Source organism: Pithys albifrons, chromosome 29, assembly GCF_047495875.1.
Source record: "Pithys albifrons albifrons isolate INPA30051 chromosome 29, PitAlb_v1, whole genome shotgun sequence".
In the NCBI taxonomy this organism is placed as follows: Eukaryota; Metazoa; Chordata; class Aves; order Passeriformes; family Thamnophilidae; genus Pithys; species Pithys albifrons.
Window position 1 is genome coordinate 2,150,973 of NC_092486.1, and position 21,315 is coordinate 2,172,287.

The window sequence follows — 21,315 nt, forward strand, 5'->3', positions numbered from 1 at the left end:
AATCTCCCCAATTCCACTTTAAACTCCTTTGCAAACAGAATATTTCTGTTTCCAGCTTTCCTGGACCTGGCACAGGCACCAAGGCCAAGCAGGGCAATATTTCTATGAAGTTGAGGATCCCAAAATTTAAAAATTAAACCCAACAAACCTCCAAGGATAATTCCAGTCCATGAACAGCAGCTCCAACATCCACATAACCCAGCACAGTTCTATAAAACAAGGTCCAGAGCAGAGCTGTGCAAAGGAAAAAAGAAATAAAGCCACACCACCAGTTCTGTGAGAGCTTTAATGGCACAAAATGTTTATAAGCTACAACTTCTACATGTAAACTGCAGATAATGTTACAAAGTGTAACTAAGGGATGGATAATCACTTTGGCTCAGTTAACTCCAACATCTCAGCAAAGGTCAATTAAAAAATCTCAATCTCTGACAATCTTCAGCTTTCACTTCTGAAAACAGCAAATAAAGAAGCATTTGCTGCACTCAGGGCAGCATTTGCTGCATTTCAATGTGCGAGTTTATGCATTTTTATTTTTCTTGATCCTATTTACAAAGAGTCCAGGCCAGTTTTCACTGAGTGTAAGAAAAATGAAACCTTACTTTGTTTGTTTTTTTTTTTTTCTATTTTATTTTTTCCAAAACTGTAAACAGGTATAAAGCTTTTTTTAAACAACATTTATCTTAACAAAACTTCCAACTTATCAATAGTTGAAACCCCTTTTCAAATTGTACAACAATCTGCTTCTGTTCATTGTAAAAGGAGTTGCAGATTTCCCTCCAAAGCTTATCCTGGGTATCAATAAATACTGTTTTGTATCACAGAGAGTGTTTCAGTGACCTCAGCTCTGGTTTTTTATTCCAGTATCAGGAGTGGTGTTGATACTCCAGCCATGTTAATGACAAGACACCCTAAAGAATTACCTTGTAATTTAGAAATGGGTAATTCATGTTTTTTTTTTTCCTTAGAAATTGTTCCCTACTTAGTAAAAATCTACTTTTTGCCCTACTCCAATTTCCATACAAAACAAGGTGCTGTGTTAGAACTGAGCATTTCTCCCCTCCCCTGCTGGTTGGGGCTGTCAAATGAAGCACTTGGTGCTCTCAGAGACCCTCCAGAACTTCCCCCTTCCCTGCCCAGCTCTGGGTGAAACCCCAAACCCACACCTGGAGGCAACTCAGGTGCCACTGAGGATTCACCAGTGAAAGGAAAACCAGAATTTATTTTTAGGCTGCCCTGTCACCCCCCAAGCATTGTCTGACAGCATTCAGAAAAAAGAATAAAAATAAATACACTTTAGCAGTGGGTTCAGACTTCACTTTTTTTACTTCCTGGGAGCTCAGTAAGTTATATTTTTTTAAAACCACATTTAGTTTCTATGCATCAACCTGTTCAAGCAATCACTGCCCCATCAAATAATCAACTTTATAATAAAGTCTGATGCAAGCAAACAATCATAGGAAGCTGTTCCCTCCAAACTGGCTGACTGGATTTCCTTATTTTCTCCAAGTCAGCCTCCTAAAGGTTTTATTTCATTAAGATTCTTGCTAGTTTTAAAATTAGCATTGGTTCCCTAAATACTTAGTATTAAAGTCTATATCATATTTTTTTATATATTCATATATATATATATAAAAAAGAGTATTCTACCCTTCAGTCATGCTACATGTTCTGAACTCCAATAAATCTATTTAGGGACACAAATGTCCCAATGCTTTGTAACAATTTGGTGCTAAAGCTTCACATTTTGAGAAGAAGAGTCACTGAAGGAGGACAAAGTTTAATGTTCCCTAAGAGAGAAAGAAGCTCCACAACATCAGTGAGGCTGCCTAAGATGAGACACCACGAGTGACCTCCAGGATCCCCCAAAAGGAGATTGTACAGTAAACAATGAGAGAGAGGGAGAGTGAAAATCCATTTGCAGAAACGTTTCAGAGCTTTACAACTTCTGAACCTTTTTATGCCCCTGCAAGATTGTCCCCCCTTAATGATAAATCAAGAGCAAAAAAAAAAAATCACTTTTCCTGCTCAAACTGCTGTTCCACCTCAGCTGTAAAATGGTTCCACAACAAACAGAATAATTTCCTTGTACACAGAGTTTAACTACACCTACAGCTGCTGAGTTTTTCCTTAATTTAAAACTACTTTTAAAAGGAAAAATTTCACATTTAAAATTTTCCCTTAAGAGAACAGGTCAAGGAAAAGAAAAAAAGCTTCTTTACATGCAAACAATGCAATTTTTTTTCTCTAATATTTTCTAGGTATCAGACAGGTTTTCCTACAAGGAATAAGGAGCTGACTTCATAGAAAAGACAAGATTACAACAATTACCTAATATTAAAATATGCTGATGGATTGAGTTATCCTACTTTAAAATTTATGCAGTCTTTGCCTCCTGCAAATCAAATGGTGCTTTGTAAGCCAATATGAGGGGCCAAGGAAACTCCCCCCAAAAAAGCTGATTTAAACTGGGGTTTTATTGCCAGTGATTTCTTAGTTTATTCCACAACCAGCTTGTTTTTCCCCACCAGAAAAACTCTTTTCCACTCCACTAAGTCATTTCCTCCCCCAGGGATTGTTTTCTCACCACCACAGAGCCAACACTTACACCATGCACAGGAATCAGGTTGCACTAAGGAGGCACCAACAGCATCATCACTGATAAAAATTCGACTTGCTGGTGGCAATTTTGCATTTGAGAGAAGCCCTTGCAACAATAGAGACAAGTTGTAAACTCTGTCCAGAGACTCTGCCGTGTCCTGCAGGGGGAGGAGGATGGAGGGGGGACAGAGGGACGGGATGTGGGACAGCCAAACACCTCAACAGAGTTCCAACACAATACTGAATATTCCAGAGTTAGCAAAAAACCTGGAGATGGGAGGGAAAGGGGTGGAGGAGTCAGGGGCATGCTTAGAATGGTCTCGAGTCAGAGAGAGGGTGGGGCAGAGCAGCTCCCAGAGCTCTGCTGGTCCTCAGTAGGTGCTGGCCGAGGGCGTGGTCAGGCGCTTCCCGATGTAGATGCTGAAACACAAAGCACAAAGCAGGTCACATTCCCAGGAATTGTTGCTCTTTCCAACATTCCTCACACACTCAGCTGTTCTAATGAGCCTTTCTGAGGTGATCAGAGAGTCAGTTGGGTTGGGAGAGACCTCTGAGATCATCAAGTCCAAGCCTTGATCCAACCCTACTGTGATCACCAGCCCAGGGCACGGAGTGCCCTGGGCTGGTGATCACAGTGGGGTTGGATCAAGATGTGGTGGATTCTCCCAGTGGGGTTGGATCAAGATGTGGTGGATTCTCCCAGTGGGGTTGGATCAAGATGTGGTGGATTCTCCCAGTGGGGTTGGATCAAGATGTGGTGGATTCTCCCAGTGGGGTTGGATCAAGATGTGGTGGATTCTCCCAGTGGGGTTGGATCAAGATGTGGTGGATTCTCCCAGTGGGGTTGGATCAAGATGTGGTGGATTCTCCCAGTGGGGTTGGATCAAGATGTGGTGGATTCTCCCAGTGGGGTTGGATCAAGATGTGGTGGATTCTCCCACTGGGGTTGGATCAAGATGTGGTGGATTCTCCCAGTGGGGTTGGATCAAGATGTGGTGGATTCTCCCAGTGGGGTTGGATCAAGATGTGGTGGATTCTCCCAGTGGGGTTGGATCAAGATGTGGTGGATTCTCCCAGGAGGGTTGGATCAAGATGTGGTGGATTCTCCCAGGAGGGTTGGATCAAGACATGGATCCTCCCAGGAGGGTTGGATCAAGACATGGATCCTCCCAGGAGGGTTGGATCAAGACATGGATTCTCCCAGTGGGGTTGGATCAAGACATGGATTCTCCCAGTGGGGTTGGATCAAGACATGGATCCTCCCAGTGGGGTTGGATCAAGATGTGGTGGATTCTCCCAGTGGGGTTGGATCAAGCTATGGTGGATTCTCCCAGTGGGGTTGGATCAAGCCATGGTGGATTCTCCCAGTGGGGTTGGATCAAGCCATGGTGGATTCTCCCAGTGGGGTTGGATCAAGCCATGGATTCTCACAGTGGGGTTGGATCAAGACATGGATTCAAAGGGCTGCAAAGTCTCAGGGGCTGCAAAGTCTCCCTGCTTTCCAAACAGTGCACCTTGACTAAGGCTGTTCTAGACCAGCCCTTTCCAACAGGACCAAACTAAGGGGGAAAAAGCAAAGCCACACATGCAAATTTGAAGTGAATGAGGTTAATACTTACCCTAATCCCAGAGCCAAAACGTGAGATATGAACAGAGATGGAATGAAAACCTTGAGGAATTCTGCAGAGAAAATGCCACCTTTTTTCATTGCTCCACTTTTCCTCATACTTAGAGACACTGAACGTTTGGGATGTCTGAAATGGAACTCCCTGCAAGGAGAGGGGAGGGGGGAGAAACTCAACAAGAGGTTTTTTTAGGTTTCTTTTTTGCACAGATCTCTGTAGGAACATTTTAATTTTTTTTTAGGTACATTTTAATTTTTTTAATTTTTTTCTAGAGATCAAAGCACAAGATCCCTTACAGAGAGTAAGGAATCCAAGAGAATAACAGGAGGGATTGTGCAGAGACCACTCACACAAGACAGTACAGACACAAAGGGAGCAGGAGCTGAAGAGAGAGGTGGGTCCGAGAGAGGGAATTTCAGGATGTGAGGCTCAGCAAGAGCCTCATTTTTTGTTCCAAACAGAGATACACAAGTCTGCCAGATTTAGACACCATCCTCTACTTTAATAAATGTTTTGCATTCAAGGAGCTCAAGGTTTCCCCTTCCGTGGATGAACATGTTATGGGTTCACCCAGGTGGGCCTAAACTTGGGCTCTGGAGTTTGGACTAGGCTGAAGCTGTCAGCTGACCTGAGCTGGGCTGGGCTCACAGCTGACCTGAGCTGGGCTGGGCTCACAGCTGACCTGAGCTGGGCTGGGCTCACAGCTGACCTGAGCTGGGCTGAGCCAACAGCTGACCTGAGCTGGGCTGAGCTGACAGCTGACCTGAGCTGGGCTGAGCCGACAGCTGACCTGAGCTGGGCTGAGCCAACAGCTGACCTGAGCTGGGCTGAGCTCACAGCTGACCTGAGCTGGGCTGGGCTAACAGCTGAGCTGAGCTGGGCTGAGCCAACAGCTGACCTGAGCTGGGCTGAGCCAACAGCTGACTTGAGCTGGGCTGGGCCAACAGCTGACCTCTTCTAGCCAGTAACTTTGTATTCCATCCCACACTATGACATCATCTCCAGGGAAGTAGGAACCAGTGTGGGAGTGGTTAAGGCAGTCTCTTCTCAGCCTCCTCTTGGGAGGACACACGATGCTGTCCCAGGGGGGATGGAGAGGACCAGGCCCACCACTGGCTCACAGGGGACCTCAGGGAAGTGAAATGTGTTGTTCTGGGTCTCTCCTTTCTGCTTGAGTTTGTCTCCCTGGGGAATAAGTCTTTTCTTAAGTAATGTGTAGTTAAGACAGTAGAATTTGTGTGTTCATTAAGAAGTTGAGATGGGGAACTTGTTGTTGCAGACTTGTGTGAGTGAATATTTGTACTCTCTTCTAACTGTCTCTTCCTTTCTATAAAAATATATGTAGTTTTAGTATAAATGCAGTTTGAAGTGTTTATTTCTTTCCCCTCTTTTCCTCCCTTTCCCTGGTGTCAGGAGGGAGGCTTTTCTCTCTGTGCTTGGGGGGGTTGGCAGTTGCTCATCTCAAACCAAGACACCCATTCAATGCCATGCTCTCTTGCCCAGGTGGGAATCAGACTGTTCTTAAAATGAGTCCCACTGCCTGACTCAATTCACTCTGGAGTACCAGGTTGCCACAATACTTGGTGTTCTGGGCTCACCCAGGTGAGCCTAAATTTAGGTTTTAAAGTTCAGAGTAGGCTGAAGCTGTCAGCTGACCTGAGCTGGGCTGAGCCAACAGCTGACCTGAGCTGGGCTGAGCCAACAGCTGACCTGAGCTGGGCTGAGCCAACAGCTGACCTGAGCTGGGCTGAGCTCACAGCTGGCCTGAGCTGGACTGAGCTAACAGCTGACCTGAGCTGGGCTGAGCTAACAGCTGACCTGAGCTGGGCTGGGCTCACAGCTGACCTGAGCTGGGCTGAGCCAACAGCTGACCTGAGCTGGGCTGGGCTAACAGCTGACCTGAGCTGGGCTGGGCCAACAGCTGACCTGAGCTGGACTGAGCTCACAGCTGGCCTGAGCTGGACTGAGCTAACAGCTGACCTGAGCTGGGCTGAGCTCACAGCTGACCTGAGCTGGGCTGAGCTCACAGCTGACCTGAGCTGGGCTGAGCCAACAGCTGAGCTGAGCTGGGCTGAGCCAACAGCTGACCTGAGCTGGGCTGGGCTAACAGCTGACCTGAGCTGGGCTGGGCTCACAGCTGACCTGAGCTGGGCTGAGCCAACAGCTGACCTGAGCTGGGCTGGGCTCACAGCTGACCTCTTCTAGCCAGTAACTTTGTATTCCATCCCACACTATGGCATCATCTCCAGGGCAGTAGGAACCAGTGTGGGAGTGGTTAAGGCAGTCTCTTCTCAGCCTCCTCTTGGGAGGACACACGATGCTGTCCCAGGGGGGATGGAGAGGACCAGGCCCACCACTGGCTCACAGGGGACCTCAGGGAAGTGAAATGTGTTGTTCTGGGTCTCTCCTTTCTGCTTGGGTTTGTCTCCCTGGGGAATAAGTCTTTTCTTAAGTAATGTGTAGTTAAGACAGTAGAATTTGTGTGTTCATTAAGAAGTTGAGGTGGGGAACTTGTTGTTGCAGAGGTGTGTGAGTGAATATTTGTACTCTCTTCTAATTGTCTCTTCCTTTCTATAAAAATATATGTAGTTTTAGTATAAATGCAGTTTGAAGTGTTTATTTCTTTCCCCTCTTTTCCTCCCTTTCCCTGGTGTCAGGAGGGAGGCTTTTCTCTCTGGGCTTGGGGGGGTTGGCAGTTGCTCATCTCAAACCAAGACAGAACATTGCACATTTTACATAGAAAGAAAAAAAGGGACAGAATTCAGACTTGCTCAACACCCTTCCATTCAACAAGCCAAGAATAATTCCCATGAATCCCAGCTCCAAGTACCAGTAATTTTGTCAAGAATCCTTGTAATCACCTTGCTATGGATTTATGTTACTTTCAGATAATTCTTTTGCTGTTTTCATAATTCATTGGTTTGAGTTTTTGTACCTCCCCCAAAAAAATCAAGCATTTCCTAAAGTGAACTTCTTTGGAAAGCCAGAGCAACTCCTCTCCTTCATACACTCATTAGGACACATTAACATTCATTAACAAACCCAGATTTAACTCACTTGGGGGGAATGTTTTCAGGCCTACTTGACCAGTCTGACACCCAGTCTGCACTTTTCTTCAAAACTTCCAATTCTTTCTCTCCTTCTGCTGCTTCTTCTTCAGACTGAAAACACACACGGGACAAACCTTGTGACACTCAATTAGCTCCTTTTTGGTGTTAAACTGAGAGTGGCAACAGCGGCGGGGAAATGAAAAGAACCAGATGGTGGCACTTGAGAAACCACCGACTGTTCTGCCCTGCTGATTGTTGGGATTTTATTTTGCTAACAGAGGGCAATAAAGCACAAATTTCACTGCTACATCCAGGATTTCCACATCACTGCAGGTTGGTTGTTTTGTTTTTTGTTTTTTTAAACTAACAAAAGAGAAAGGATTATTTTAATTATTTTTATTTTACTGAAGCAGAACTACACGATAAAATATTTACAAACATTTTAAGTTTGATGGGATTCCATTTAAAGCACAGAAAGTCAAACAAAACAGTTTCAAAATTTGATTTTATAAATGGTGTTCTTAGTATTTGAAATGTGTATTATTTGAAACCAGGAGCTTCTGCTGGGGGTGAATCCCAGATGGAGGAGGAAAAGCTGAGCATTCACTGTAATTACATGATCCAAACTTTTATCTTTAAAGCATTAGAAGCAAATGTTACCATGTGAGAATAAAATAATTAGAAAGCCTGGAGAATGGAACTGAATTTGGTACAAATAAAAATAATTAGAAAGCCTGGAGAAATCACCTGACTTTGGTACAAACCATGGAAGAGTTAAAATAATTAGAAAGCCACAAATAAAAATAATTAGAAAGCCTGGAGAATGCACCTGACTTTGGTACAAATAAAATAATTAGAAAGCCTGGAGAATGGAACTGAATTTGGTACAAATAAAAATAATTAGAAAACCTGGAGAATGCAACTGACTTTGGTACAAATAAAAATAATTAGAAAGCTTAGAGAATGGAACTGAATTTGGTACAAATAAAAATAATTAGAAAGCCTGGAGAATGGAACTGACTTTGGTACAAATAAAAATAATTAGAAAGCCTGGAGAGTGGAACTGAATTTGGTACAAACTATGGAAGAATAAAATAATTAGAAAGTCTGGAGAATGGAACTGACTTTGGTACAAATAAAAATAATTAGAAAGCCTGGAGAATCCAAACTTTTAACTTTAAATTATTAGATGCAAATGTTCCCATGTAAGAATAAAAATAATTAGAAAACCTGGAGAATGGAAGTGACTTTGGTACAAACCATGTAAGAATAAAATAATTAGAGAGCCTGGAGAATCCAAACTTTTAACTTTAAATCAATAGATGCAAATGTTCCCATGTAAGAATAAAAATAATTAGAAAGCCTGGAGAATGGAACTGACTTTGGTACAGCCAGCTAAGAATAAAATAATTAGAAAGCCTGGAGAATTCACCTGACTTTGGTACAAATAAAAATAATTAGAAAGCCTGGAGAATCCAAACTTTTAACTTTAAATTATTAGATGCAAATGTTCCCATGTGAGAATAAAAATAATTAGAAAGCTCAGAGAATGGAACTGAATTTGGTACAACCAGGTAAGAATAGAGATAATTAGAAAGCCTGGAGAATTCACCTGACTTTGGTACAGCCAGGTAAGAATAAAATAATTAGAAAGCCTGGAGAATGGAACTGAATTTGGTACAAACCATGTGAGAATAAAATAATTAGAAAGCCTGGAGAAATCACCTGACTTTGGTACAAATAAAAATAATTAGAAAGCCTGGAGAATGCAACTGAATTTGGTACAAACTCCTCCTTAGCATTGAAACAATTTGCTGAGAGACTCTTATTAAATAAGATAAGCCACTTACAACACGAAGTGGGAGCCACAGCAAAGGCAGAAGGAATCAAATGGGACAGTCTGAAGTGACTGCAGAGCTCACAGCACCTCCATTCAGCTCCTTCTGGCTCTCAGGGCAGAACTGCAACAGGCCCAGGGCTTTGACACAATTAAATTCAAGGTTCATTCTTCCAGCAATGCTTTTAATTTCCACTGCTGAAGGCAGCAAATTCCCTGACATGATCAGACCAAGTTGAGCATTGTCTGCTGTGATTACTCACTGTCATGTGAGGGAGTGCACAGCAATCACTGAACAGCCTCCAGTCTGGGCAGAAACACAAATATTCAAGCCCAGGTTTGACTCTCAGGGTTACCCAGCTATGACAAAGCATTTCCCAGCTGCAGAGGGAGCCTCGTCCTTCCCCTCACTCCAAAGCTCTAAGTCACATTTCAAATAATACAAAAATAAAAGTCTTTTCACAAAATTTTACCCCTACAGCAAATTCCCACAACTTACATATTTCAAAGTGAATGAATTTCAAGAGATAATGAAGCAAATACCTGAGAACTGCTGTCTTTACTTGTGTGCATTTCCACATCAAAAGTTATCTGTCCATCATCTTGAGGGGAAGGGCTGAAGAAAAATTGAATTTATTACCTAATTTATTCAACTAAAGAATCATTAGTGTGGATAAATCTCAGCTGAATCATTTCCACAACTCCAGACTAACCCACCCTCCAGATCCTAAACCCCAGCATTAAAGATCTTCCAAACCTCCCCATCTTCTCAGGGTTTTTTTTTTTACTATTTACAATCCTACCATTCTCAACAGACCAGTGAAGAAAAGAAAGCACTGCCCAAAACATCAACACAGAGAGAAAAGATGTAAATCCCTTTGTGCTTTCAGGGAACGTTGCCAGGAGTGTGAATTAAACCTCTTTTTGTGGAGGTGGAAACATCACAGAGTTATCAGAGATCAGCAACTCCTCCAAATGAGCTTTCAGAGAATCAGTTGGGTTGGGAGAGACCTCTGAGATCATCAAGTCCAACCCTTGATCCAACCCCACTGGGATCACCAGCCCAGAGCACATTCCCAGGAATTGTTGCTCTTTCCAACATTCCTCACACACTCAGCTGTTCTAATGAGCCTTTCTGAGGTGATCAGAGAGTCAGTTGGGGTGGGAGAAACCTCTGAGGTCATAAAGTCCAAGCCTTGATCCAACCCCACTGTGATCACCAGCCCAGGGCACTCCACTCAAGATGTGGTGGATTCTCCCAGTGAGGTTGGATCAAGACATGGTGGATTCTCACTCAGTGCCACATCCAGTCTCATCTTAAACACCTCCAGGGATGGAGAATCCACCCCCTCTCTGGGCAGCCCATTCCAAGGCCTGACCACCCTCTCTGCAAAGAATTCCCTCCCAAGATCCAACCCAAACCTGCCCTGGCACAGCTTAAGGCCGTGCCCTCTTGTGCCATTGCTGGTTGTGTGGGAGAAGAGCCCAACCCCCCCTGGGTCCAACCTCCTGTCAGGCAGTTCCAGACAGTGCTGAGGTGCCCCCTGAGCCTCCTCTTCTCCAGGCTGAACACCCCCAGCTCCATCAGCCTCTCCCCCCAGGGCTGGGGCTCTGTTGTAGTTTGGGATTATTATGTAAATTCTCTCCCCTGCCACTTAACTGCCCAGGCCAGCGGTTAACAAAAGAAGCAGTTAACTGCTGTTGATCGCTGGGGTGGGGGCAGGTTTGTCTCTTTTGGTTTTTTCTTTGGATATTCTCCTCAGTCTTGGCTCGGCGGAACGGGGGAGTGGGGGCTCCAAGGAGGCAGGCTGCCCTGCTGGTTACTGCTGGGGTTTTCCCTGGCTGTCTTGCCGCTGCCTACTTCGGATTACTTTTTCCTGCCGTGCTGCTCCCTGCCTTGGATTTGCTGCTGGCCGCTCGTACCTTTTCTGCTTCTTGGACGGGGAACACAGGGGGAAGAGACTGAGTCCATCTGAAAGCCCACTGCTCGTCTGTTTCGCTGGAGAGGGACTGAAACTCACTCTGCAGCCAGCCGGGCTGTGACAAGGACACTTAAGTATAACCTTTTCTCCCGGAGGAAAACCTGCTGGGTTTTGTTGTTGTTGTTTTTTTTTTTTTTTTCCTCTTATGGTGTTGGGGAAGTGGGTTGCACTAGTCTGTTTACATATATATATATATATATATATATAGCAGTTATCCTTCTTGTATTAAAATTCCTTTTCTTAAATTTGATAAAGAGTGGTGTGATTATTGAGGAGGAGGCCCCTCCCCTGCTTGTGGGTAAAACATTTTGGTTTTTCCCCTCAAACCGAGACAGGCTCCAGGCCCTTCTCCAGCCTCGTTGCTCTTCTCACTTGGGTTGGAAGAGACCTCAGAGATCATCAAGTCCAACCCTTGATCCAACCCCACTGTGATCACCAGCCCAGGGCACAGTGAGGTTGGATCAAGACGTGGTGGATTCTCACTCAGTGCCACAGCCACAGAGTCACAGAATGGATTGGGTTGGAAAAGCCCTCCAAGATCATCAAGTCCAACCCTTGGTCCAACTCCAGTCCCTTTACCAGATCATGGCACTCAGTGCCACGGCCAAGCTCAGGTTCAAACCCTCCAGGGATGGGGAATCCACCCCCTCTCTGGGCAGCCCATTCCAATCCCTGAGCACTCTCTCTGCAAAGAATTTCTTTCTGCTCTCCAACTTCAATTTCCCCTGGCAGAGCTTGAGCCCATCGTGCCCCCTTGTCCTATTGCTGAGTGCCTGGGAGAAGAGACCAACCCCCACCTGGCCAGAACTTCCCTTCAGGCAGTTCCAGACAGTGCTGAGGTCACCTCTGAGCCTCCTCTTCTCCAGGCTGAACACCCCCAGCTCCCTCAGCCTCTCCCCACAGGGCTGGGGCTCCAGTCCCTTCTCCAGCCTCGTTGCTCTCTCTGGAATTGCTGCAGCCCCTCACCATCCATACCTCAATACCCTGAGAAAAAGCTTTACATCCACAGGATAAAAAAGGACAAGAAGATGCTCTGGATGAGCAGCAAACACTCCTTTACCTGTCACAGTGGGAACTACCTCTCGAGCTGCTCTGTCCTGACTCGTGCTGAGCATCCAGCAGGATCTTCTCCATGTCTCCATTGTGGATAGAGGAGGAGGACGGGACGTGCTCCAGGCCCCCGTTTTTCCCGTTGCCGTTGTCGTTGCTGTTGCCGTTCCCGTTCATCTGCAGCTCCACCCAGGAACCTGCGGGGCACCAAAACGTCACCTCATTAACAGCCCCACCTTGTTAACTATCCCCATCTTGGCTTTATCACCGACCCACAGAGGAAAACACATTCGTGCTGCATTCAGATAACACAAACTGTCCTCATGGAGCTCATCAACAGTGCCAGACAAGAGGGATGTGTTTCCTCTTTCAGCAACAAAAACATCCCCAAAAGCTGTTTTGTTGCCACCAACCCCTGGAGCTGAGCAGTGAAATGTCCCTTCTCTCCTCAACTTGTAACACTTTGATCAGCCACATTTTTTGGCGCTTCAGTTCTGTCCATATCCCTCAATTCATAGAATGGATTGGGTCAGAAAAGACCTCTGAGATCATCAAGTTCAACCCTTGATCCAACCCCACTGTGATCACCAGCCCAGGGCACAGAGTGCCCTGGGCTGGTGATCACAGTGGGGTTGGATCAAGACATGGATTCTCCCAGTAGGTTGGATCAAGACATGGATTCTCCCAGTAGGGTTGGATCAAGACATGGTGGATTCTCCCTCAGTGCCACATCCACAGAATCACAGAATGGATTGGGTTGGAAAAGCCCTCTGAGATCATCAAGTCCAACCCTTGGTCCAACTCCAGTCCCTTTACCAGATCATGGCACTCAGTGCCACGGCCAAGCTCAGGTTCAAACCCTCCAGGGATGGGGAATCCACCCCCTCTCTGGGCAGCCCATTCCAATCCCTGAGCACTCTCTCTGCAAAGAATTTCTTTCTGCTCTCCAACTTCAATTTCCCCTGGCAGAGCTTGAGCCCATCGTGCCCCCTTGTCCTATTGCTGAGTGCCTGGGAGAAGAGATCAACCAACCCCTGGAGCTGGGCAGTGAAATGTCCCCTCTCTCCTCAACTTGTAACACTTTTATCAGCCACATTTTTTAGAGCTTCAACTCCCTCCATATCCCTCAATTCTGTCATCCCTGTTCCACATCCACACTCCTTTCTGTCACTCAGTTTTCACCCCAGTTTGTGTTCTCCTCCCTCTGCTTCCAAAGGCCCCAAACCAAGCCCTGACTTCCAAACCCATTCCCAGGCCCTGCTCAGTTTGCTTGACTCTGGCCAAACATGTCCCACCCTCCCTGTCCTGCCATCACATCCATGGGGCATTCCCCAGTTCCAACCAGGAGAAGCCAAGGACAGGGTCATTCCCTCACCCAGCCCAAGGCCATGTCCAGTAATGTTACATTAAAACATTTCTCTGCTAATAACCCCCAATAACGAACTGAGGAGCATCACAAATCCACCATTAACAAAGTTAATAAATACAAAGCCATCACTGCAGTCTCTTCCTCCTGCCCCTTTCTTTCTCCTGTCCTTGGCCAGGTGAATAACCCAAAAGCTCAGATTTACTGTGGTTTCCCCCTTTTTTATTTAGTTTTATCTACAGGACATCCATGTGTACACTGAGATCCAACAAAGAGCAGGAGGGTGTCATGGATGACAAAAGAAGCTGCTGAAAAATTCACAAACTCTGCAGCTGAGCTGAGGATTTTCACTTTTAAATGTTTTCACTTGGATTTTATGTGCAGATAAACAAAATGCAAGACTTTATATGTTCATTAGTGATATGTTTCAATTTCAAACCAACAGGTTGGAAAAGCCCTCTGAGATCATCAAGTCCAACCCTTGGGCCAACTCCAGTCCCTTTACCAGATCATGGCACTCAGTGCCACGGCCAAGCTCAGGTTCAAACCCTCCAGGGATGGGGAATCCACCCCCTCTCTGGGCAGCCCATTCCAATCCCTGAGCACTCTCTCTGCAAAGAATTTCTTTCTGCTCTCCAACTTCAATTTCCCCTGGCAGAGCTTGAGCCCCCCTTGTCCTGTTGCTGAGGGCCTGGGAGAAGAGATCAACCAACCCCTGGAGCTGGGCAGTGAAATGTCCCCTCTCTCCTCAACTTGTAACACTTTCATCAGCCACATTTTTTAGAGCTTCAACTCCCTCCATATCCCTCAATTCTGTCATCCCTGTTCCACATCCACACTCCTTTCTGTCACTCAGTTTTCACCCCAGTTTGTGTTCTCCTCCCTCTGCTTCCAAAGGCCCCAAACCAAGCCCTGACTTCCAAACACATTCCCAGGCCCTGCTCAGTTTGCTTGACTCTGGCCAAACATGTCCCACCTCCCTGTCCTGCCATCACATCCATGGGGCATTCCCCAGTTCCAACCAGGAGAAGCCAAGGACGGGGTCATTCCCTCACCCAGCCCAAGGCCATGTTACATTAAAACATTTCTCTGCTAATAACCCCCAATAACGAACTGAGGAGCATCACAAATCCACCATTAACAAAGTTAATAAATACAAAGCCATCACTGCAGTCTCTTCCTCCTGCCCCTTTCTTTCTCCTGTCCTTGGCCAGGTGAATAACCCAAAAGCTCAGATTTACTGTGGTTTCCCCCTTTTTTATTTAGTTTTATCTACAGGACATCCATGTGTACACTGAGATCCAACAAAGAGCAGGAGGGTGTCATGGATCACAAAAGAAGCTGCTGAAAAATTCACAAACTCTGCAGCTGAGCTGAGGATTTTCACTTTTAAATGTTTTCACTTGGATTTTATGTGCAGATAAACAAAATGCAAGACTTTATATGTTCATTAGTGATATGTTTCAATTTCAAACCAACAGGTTGGAAAAGCCCTCCGAGATCATCAAGTCCAACCCTTGGTCCAACTCCAGTCCCTTTACCAGATCAGGGCACTCAGTGCCACGGCCAAGCTCAGGTTCAAACCCTCCAGGGATGGGGAATCCACCCCCTCTCTGGGCAGCCCATTCCAATCCCTGAGCACTCTCTCTGCAAAGAATTTCTTTCTGCTCTCCAACTTCAATTTCCCCTGGCAGAGCTTGAGCCCTCCTTGTCCTATTGCTGAGTGCCTGGGACACAGAGCATCATTTTGGGGAGAATTAAAATGCTCGGGGTCTGCAAAGCCACCCATGATGAAAAAATTATCAGTGAGTGACAAATAATGTGAGAAAAGAGAGGACAAAGTGATCAGAAGTGGTTACTGTGCTGGGCAGCTCTTCAGACCCTCCACAAATAAACTCTTTAGAAGTTTACCCCAGCCTGACAAACCCTGCCTTTATCTGTAGCAGGAAGAAAACCCAAATTACCCAGGGAGTCAAGAGTGCCAGGAGGAGCTGCATGAGGAGCAGCACGTTCCTTCCCAGCTGACCTCACTGGGAATGACTCAAAATGCTCCCAAGGAGGCACAACCTGACATGGAGCTCAACACGCTCCTGCTCCCACCGGCACTGAACTGGTTTGGGGAAGGAGCCCCAGCAGCTCCAAAGGCTGATCAGAGGGACACAAATCTCTGTTTCTTTAAAAGGATGGACAAGAATTGTATTTGAGGACACACAGCCCAAATACAGAGGGTGGGTTTGCCCCAAGCTTCTTCCAGAATTAAGGATGTTACATTGATCACCCACCTAAAAACTCTTCATTTTGCCTCATTTCTACTTGACAGTGAATCAGGAAATGCTGTAGAATTAAGAAATAGAGCAGCACCTCCTTCCTTCACAAATCACATAACACACACTCTGAAGAAAAAAACACCCAAACAACTTTTTATATAAATGGTACTTTACTCTAAATTTGCTTGAACTGATCTGGGGAAGGAGCCCCAGCAGCTCCAAAGGCTGATCAGAGGGACACAAATCTCTGTTTCTTCAAAAGGATGGACAAGAATATATTTGAGGACACACAGCCCAAATACAGAGGGTGGGTTTGCCCCAAGCTTCCTCCAGAATTAAGGATGTTAAATTAATCACCCACCTAAAAACTCTTCTTTTTGCCTCATTTCTACTTGAGAGTGAATCAGGAAATGCTGTAGAATTAAGAAATAGAGCAGCACCTCCTCCCTTCACAAATCACATAACACACACTCTTTGGAGGAAAAAAACACCCAAACAACTTTTTATATAAATGGTACTTTACTCTAAATTTGCTTGAACTGATCTGGGGAAGGAGCCCCAGCAGCTCCAAAGGCTGATCAGAGGGACACAAATCTGTTTCTTCAAAAGGATGGACAAGAATTGTATTTGAGGACACACAGCCCAAATACAGAGGGTGGGTTTGCCCCAAGCTTCCTCCAGAATTAAGGATGTTAAATTAATCACCCACCTAAAAACTCTTCATTTTGCCTCATTTCTACTTGAGAGTGAATCAGGAAATGCTGTAGAATTAAGAAATAGAGCAGCACCTCCTCCCTTCACAAATCACATAACACACACACTGGAGGAAAAAACACCCAAACAACTTTTTATATAAATGGGACTTTACTCCAAATTTGCTTGAACTGGTTTGGGGAAGGAGCCCCAGCAGCTCCAAAGGCTCCTTAGAGGGACACAAATCTCTGTTTCTTTAAAAGGATGGACAAGAATTGTATTTGAGGACACACAGCCCAAACAGAGGGTGGGTTTGCCCCAAGCTTTTTGCAGAACTAAGGAAGTTACCTTGATCACCCACCTAAAACTCTTCATTTTGCCTCATTTCTACTTGAGAGTGAATCAGGAAATGCTGTAGAATTAAGAAACAGAGCAGCACCTCCTCCCTTCACAAATCACATAACACACACTCTTTGGAGGAAAAAAAACACCCAAACAACTTTTTATATAAATGGTACTTTACTCCTAATTTGCTTGAACTGATCTGGGGAAGGAGCTGAGAGCCCCAGCAGCTCCAAAGGCTGATCAGAGGGACACAAATCTGTTTCTTTAAAAGGATGGACAAGAATTGTATTTGAGGACACACAGCCCAAATACAGAGGGTGGGTTTGCCCCAAGCTTCCTCCAGAATTAAGGATGTTAAATTAATCACCCACCTAAAAACTCTTCTTTTTGCCTCATTTCTACTTGAGAGTGAATCAGGAAATGCTGTAGAATTAAGAAATAGAGCAGCACCTCCTCCCTTCACAAATCACATAACACACACTCTGGAGGAAAAAAACTCCAAAAAACTTTTTATATAAATGGTACTTTTCTCCAGATTTGCTTGAATTTTGTCTGTGCTCTAAGAGAGGGAAAGGAAAGCCAATCAGATTCCCTTAATGGTAATTATTAAGCAGATTTTCCATGACAGAGCTCTTGCCTAAGGTAGGATTTCTTCTTTTTGTCAATATGTAACAGAGCTTTATAATAATTAAAATACAGGAAGCATCTAGAACTCCCAGAACAAGCAAGTTTCTTTTTTCCTCTCTCTGTGAGCTCAACAAACACAGGTTACCACTTTTATTCCCTGCCCTCCAAGTGCTGAGGGATCCTTGACTAAAGGGCCCCTAAACACGCACAAATCAGAATCACAGAATCGACTGGGTTGGAAAAAACCTCCGAGATCATCAAGTGAATGACACGAAGCACAAAATGAATAGGTGTCCGAGCTCATTAGCCTGAAAAGGGTCAGTGAAAAGCTGAGATAATGGCAGCAAACGCCCCCGTGCCAGCACAGCATTGTGCGGTGGGTGAACATCTGAGAGCAGCGCTAAAGCCCGCGGGGCTCACGGGGGGCATTTGTTCTGTCCCCGGGGCACAGAGAGAGCCAAACATCCCCTTTTCGTGCCTTGTGCTCTCACCCCCTGCAGTAACAACCCTCGAGCTGGGCCAGCCTGGAACGCTGATCCAGCAGCAACATCGACGTGGGCAGGTCCAGCCCCGGCTCCCCGAGCTCTTGTTGCTCCTGCCAGCAGATTAAACGTGTCAAAATATCAACAGAGACAAGCCCCAAATACAGCGACTCCTAAAGCAGGCACTGAGTCAGGCACTGGGCACGTCGCAACTCTGACAGAGTAATTGTTATTTAAGTGTAACAGGCCTGAATAATGCGCCAGGATACCTGTTCGACTCGGGTAACATTGTTTAAGCTGCCGCGGTTCTCACAAGATGTGGCGTTACCACAACACAATGGGAGCGTTGTGAAATGGGCACAGTTTATTCCCCTTTCATACAATCCCCACCGAGTCACGGGAGATCAACCAATATATTTATTTCGTGGTCAGTTTTAACTTCGTTGTGAACCACAGGGGTAACAGTTAATCATTAATGCCATTTGTTCACCTTTTCGAGTGCAGTATTCTCAATAATTAGATAAAAGGACACATGGAAGGAGAAATTAGGTGCCAAGTAAGTACCAGGGCCTACATGATGCGCCTCACCAGAGTTATCCCGGGAACAAAAGGATGCAGCAGAGCAGCTGACAGAGACGCCGGATATAGAGGGGAACAGCTCACGTCAGTGCTATTGACTCAGCCGCCGAATAAACTCATTCCCACAGCCGCGCTCCTCCCTCCAACGCTGTCTGCCCATCCTCGCTCCCGGAGAAACTCTGCGGGCCCAGAGAGGGCCCGGCTGTGCCCCCCGGTCCGGCCCCGGGACTGTCCCGGCTGTGCCCCCGGCCCGGTCCAGACAGGGTCCGGCCGTGCCCCCCGGGGTCTGGCTGTGCCCCCCGGCCCGGCCCCGGGACTGTCCCGGCTGTGCCCCCGGCCCGGTCCAGACAGGGCCCGGCTGTGCCCCCCGGGTCTGGCTGTGCCCCCTGGCCCGGCCCCGACAGGGCCCGGCTGTGTCCCGGGTCTGGCTGTGCCCCCTGGCCCGGCCGTGCCCCCCGGGTCTGGCTGTGCCCCCCGGGTCTGGCCCCGACAGGGCCCGGCTGTGTCCCGGGTCTGGCTGTGCCCCCCGGGTCTGGCCCCGACAGGGCCCGGCTGTGTCCCGGGTCTGGCTGTGCCCCCTGGCCCGGCCCCGACAGGGCCCGGCTGTGTCCCCCGGCCCGGCCCCGACAGGGCCCGGCTGTGTCCCCCGGCCCGGCCCCGACAGGGCCCGGCTGTGCCCCCCGGGTCTGGCCCCGACAGGGCCCAGCTGTGCCCCCCGGGTCTGGCCCCGACAGGGCCCAGCTGTGCCCCCCGGGTCTGGCCCCGACAGGGCCCAGCTGTGCCCCCCGGGTCTGGCCCCGACAGGGCCCAGCTGTGCCCCCCGGGTCTGGCTGTGCCCCCCGGGTCTGGCCCCGACAGGGCCCGGCTGTGTCCCGGGTCTGGCCCCGACAGGGCCCGGCTGTGTCCCGGGTCTGGCCCCGACAGGGCCCGGCTGTGTCCCGGGTCTGGCTGTGCCCCCTGGCCCGGCCCCGACAGGGCCCGGCTGTGCCCCCCGGGTCTGGCTGTGCCCCCCGGGTACTGCCCCGACGGCCTCGCTTCACCCACCCCGAGTGGCCCCTCCAGTTCCCCGGCCGCAGCTCCAGGACCGCCCCAGGACCGCTCCGGCTCTCCCCGTGTCCGGGGACACACTGACAACCCTTGGCGACCCTTCGCGGTCCCCCCTCATGGAAGCCGGCTCAGGAAGGCCCCTCACCGACCTCGGGGCCCCCTCAGTCCCTCCTCACGGGGCCTGGAGCCCCCTCTGTCCCCTCCCCTCTGACGGAGCTCGGCTCAGGAAAGCCCCTCACGGAGCCCGGGGACCCCTCCGTTCCACCTCATAAAGAAGCTCGGGCCCCCCTCGGTTCCCCCTCACGGGGCCCAGCTCGGGGAGGCCCCTCACGGACCTCCAGCCCCACTCAGTCTCCTCTCACGGTCCTCGGGGCCCCCTCAGTTCCCCCTCACGGAACCCCAGTTCGGGTAGGCCCCTCTCACGGAGCCCGGGGACCCCTCGATTACCCCTCACGGACTCCAGACCCCCCTAATCCCCTCTCACGGATCTCAGTGCCCCCTCGGTCCTCCCTCACGGAGCCCAGTTCAGAAAGGCCCCTCACGGACCCCAGACCCCCCTAATCCCCTCTCACGGATCTCAGTGCCCCCTCGGTCCTCCCTCACGGAGCCCGGCTCCGGAAGGCCCCTCACGGACCCCAGACCCCCTTCAATCTCCCCTCACGGATCTCAGTGTCCCCTCGGTCCTCCCTCACGAAGCCCGGCTCAGGAAGGCCCCTCACGGAGCCCGGGCCCCCCTTGGTCCACTCTCACGGACCTCAGTCCCCCCTCCCGGACCGGCCCCGCGCAGCCCCCCCCCTCTATCCCCGCGCCCACCGCCCCTCCGCTGCCCCCCGCTTGCCGCCGCCGGGGCTTTTATACCGGGGCAGCGCGGCCGCCCATTGGCCGCCGGCGGGTCGCGCGGCTGGGCCGTGGCCAATGGCGGCGCGGCGCGCGCGGGGGTCGCGGCCCCTGCCCAGGCCCCGCATCACTCACTGTTGAGCCCCGGCTCGGCCGGAGCGTTGTTGTTGTTGTTGTGCTGCGGCGGCTCCTGCGGGCTGTCCATGGCGGCGGAACGGCGGGAGGGACGAACAACGATGGAGAGGCAGCGGCGGGGGGATGATGACAACAACAACAACAACAACAACACCCACCACGGCGGCAGCGGCAGCAGCAGCAGCAGCGGGGCCGCTCCGTCCGGGCCCGGCCGCGCCGCTCCCGCCCACCCCGGGGCGGTGCTGCGCATGCGCACAAGCCCCTCCCTCCGCCTCCATGGCGCGCCCCGTGGTCGCGCACGTCCCGCGCATGCGCAGTGCGGGCCCGGAGGGGCCTGAGGGGCCCCGGGCAGGGAGAGGGGGAAGCGCTGCGGGGTGAGGGAGAAAAGGGTATAAAATAATTAAAAAAACATATAAAAGGATATAAAACGATATAAAAGGAACTGCTGAGAGACCTGAAGGGAAGTTGTGGCCAGCTGGGGGTTGGTCTCTTCTCCCAGGCACTCAGCAATAGGACAAGGGGGCACGATGGGCTCAAGCTCTGCCAGGGGAAATTGAAGTTGGAGAGCAGAAAGAAATTCTTTGCAGAGAGAGTGCTCAGGGATTGGAATGGGCTGCCCAGAGAGGGGGTGGATTCCCCATCCCTGGAGGGTTTGAACCTGAGCTTGGCCGTGGCACTGAGTGCCATGATCTGGTAAAGGGACTGGAGTTGGACCAAGGGTTGGACTTGATGATCTTGGAGGGCTTTTCCAACCCAATCCATTCTGTGATTCTGTGGATGTGGCACTGAGGG

At 48.7% G+C, this 21,315-nt stretch overlaps 1 protein-coding gene across 1 annotated transcript; it reads right to left on the reverse strand.

Moving 5' to 3' along the window:
• Positions 1-272: 272 nt before the first annotated feature.
• On the reverse strand, positions 273-20,759 carry BNIP3L (BCL2 interacting protein 3 like). Its single transcript, XM_071579053.1, has 6 exons — positions 20,524-20,759; positions 12,156-12,342; positions 9,657-9,729; positions 7,284-7,387; positions 4,221-4,370; positions 273-3,021 (listed from the first exon to the last, which is right to left on the reverse strand). Exons 1-6 carry the CDS (start codon positions 20,591-20,593, stop codon positions 2,973-2,975), a joined length of 633 nt encoding a protein of 210 aa, XP_071435154.1. The 5' UTR covers positions 20,594-20,759; the 3' UTR covers positions 273-2,972.
• Between the last annotated feature and the right edge of the window lie 556 nt (positions 20,760-21,315).

Excerpts from the sequence above, each read along its gene's own strand:
- BNIP3L (XM_071579053.1), bottom strand. The coding sequence starts at position 20,593 with ATGGACAGCCCGCAGGAGCCGCCGCAGCACAACAACAACAACAACGCT. Across the intron at positions 7,388-9,656 it reads GTAAAGACAGCAGTTCTCAG|TCTGAAGAAGAAGCAGCAGA; the intron begins GTATTTGCTTCA and ends GTGTGTTTTCAG. Across the intron at positions 3,022-4,220 it reads GTTTTGGCTCTGGGATTAGG|CATCTACATCGGGAAGCGCC; the intron begins GTAAGTATTAAC and ends TTTGTGTTTCAG.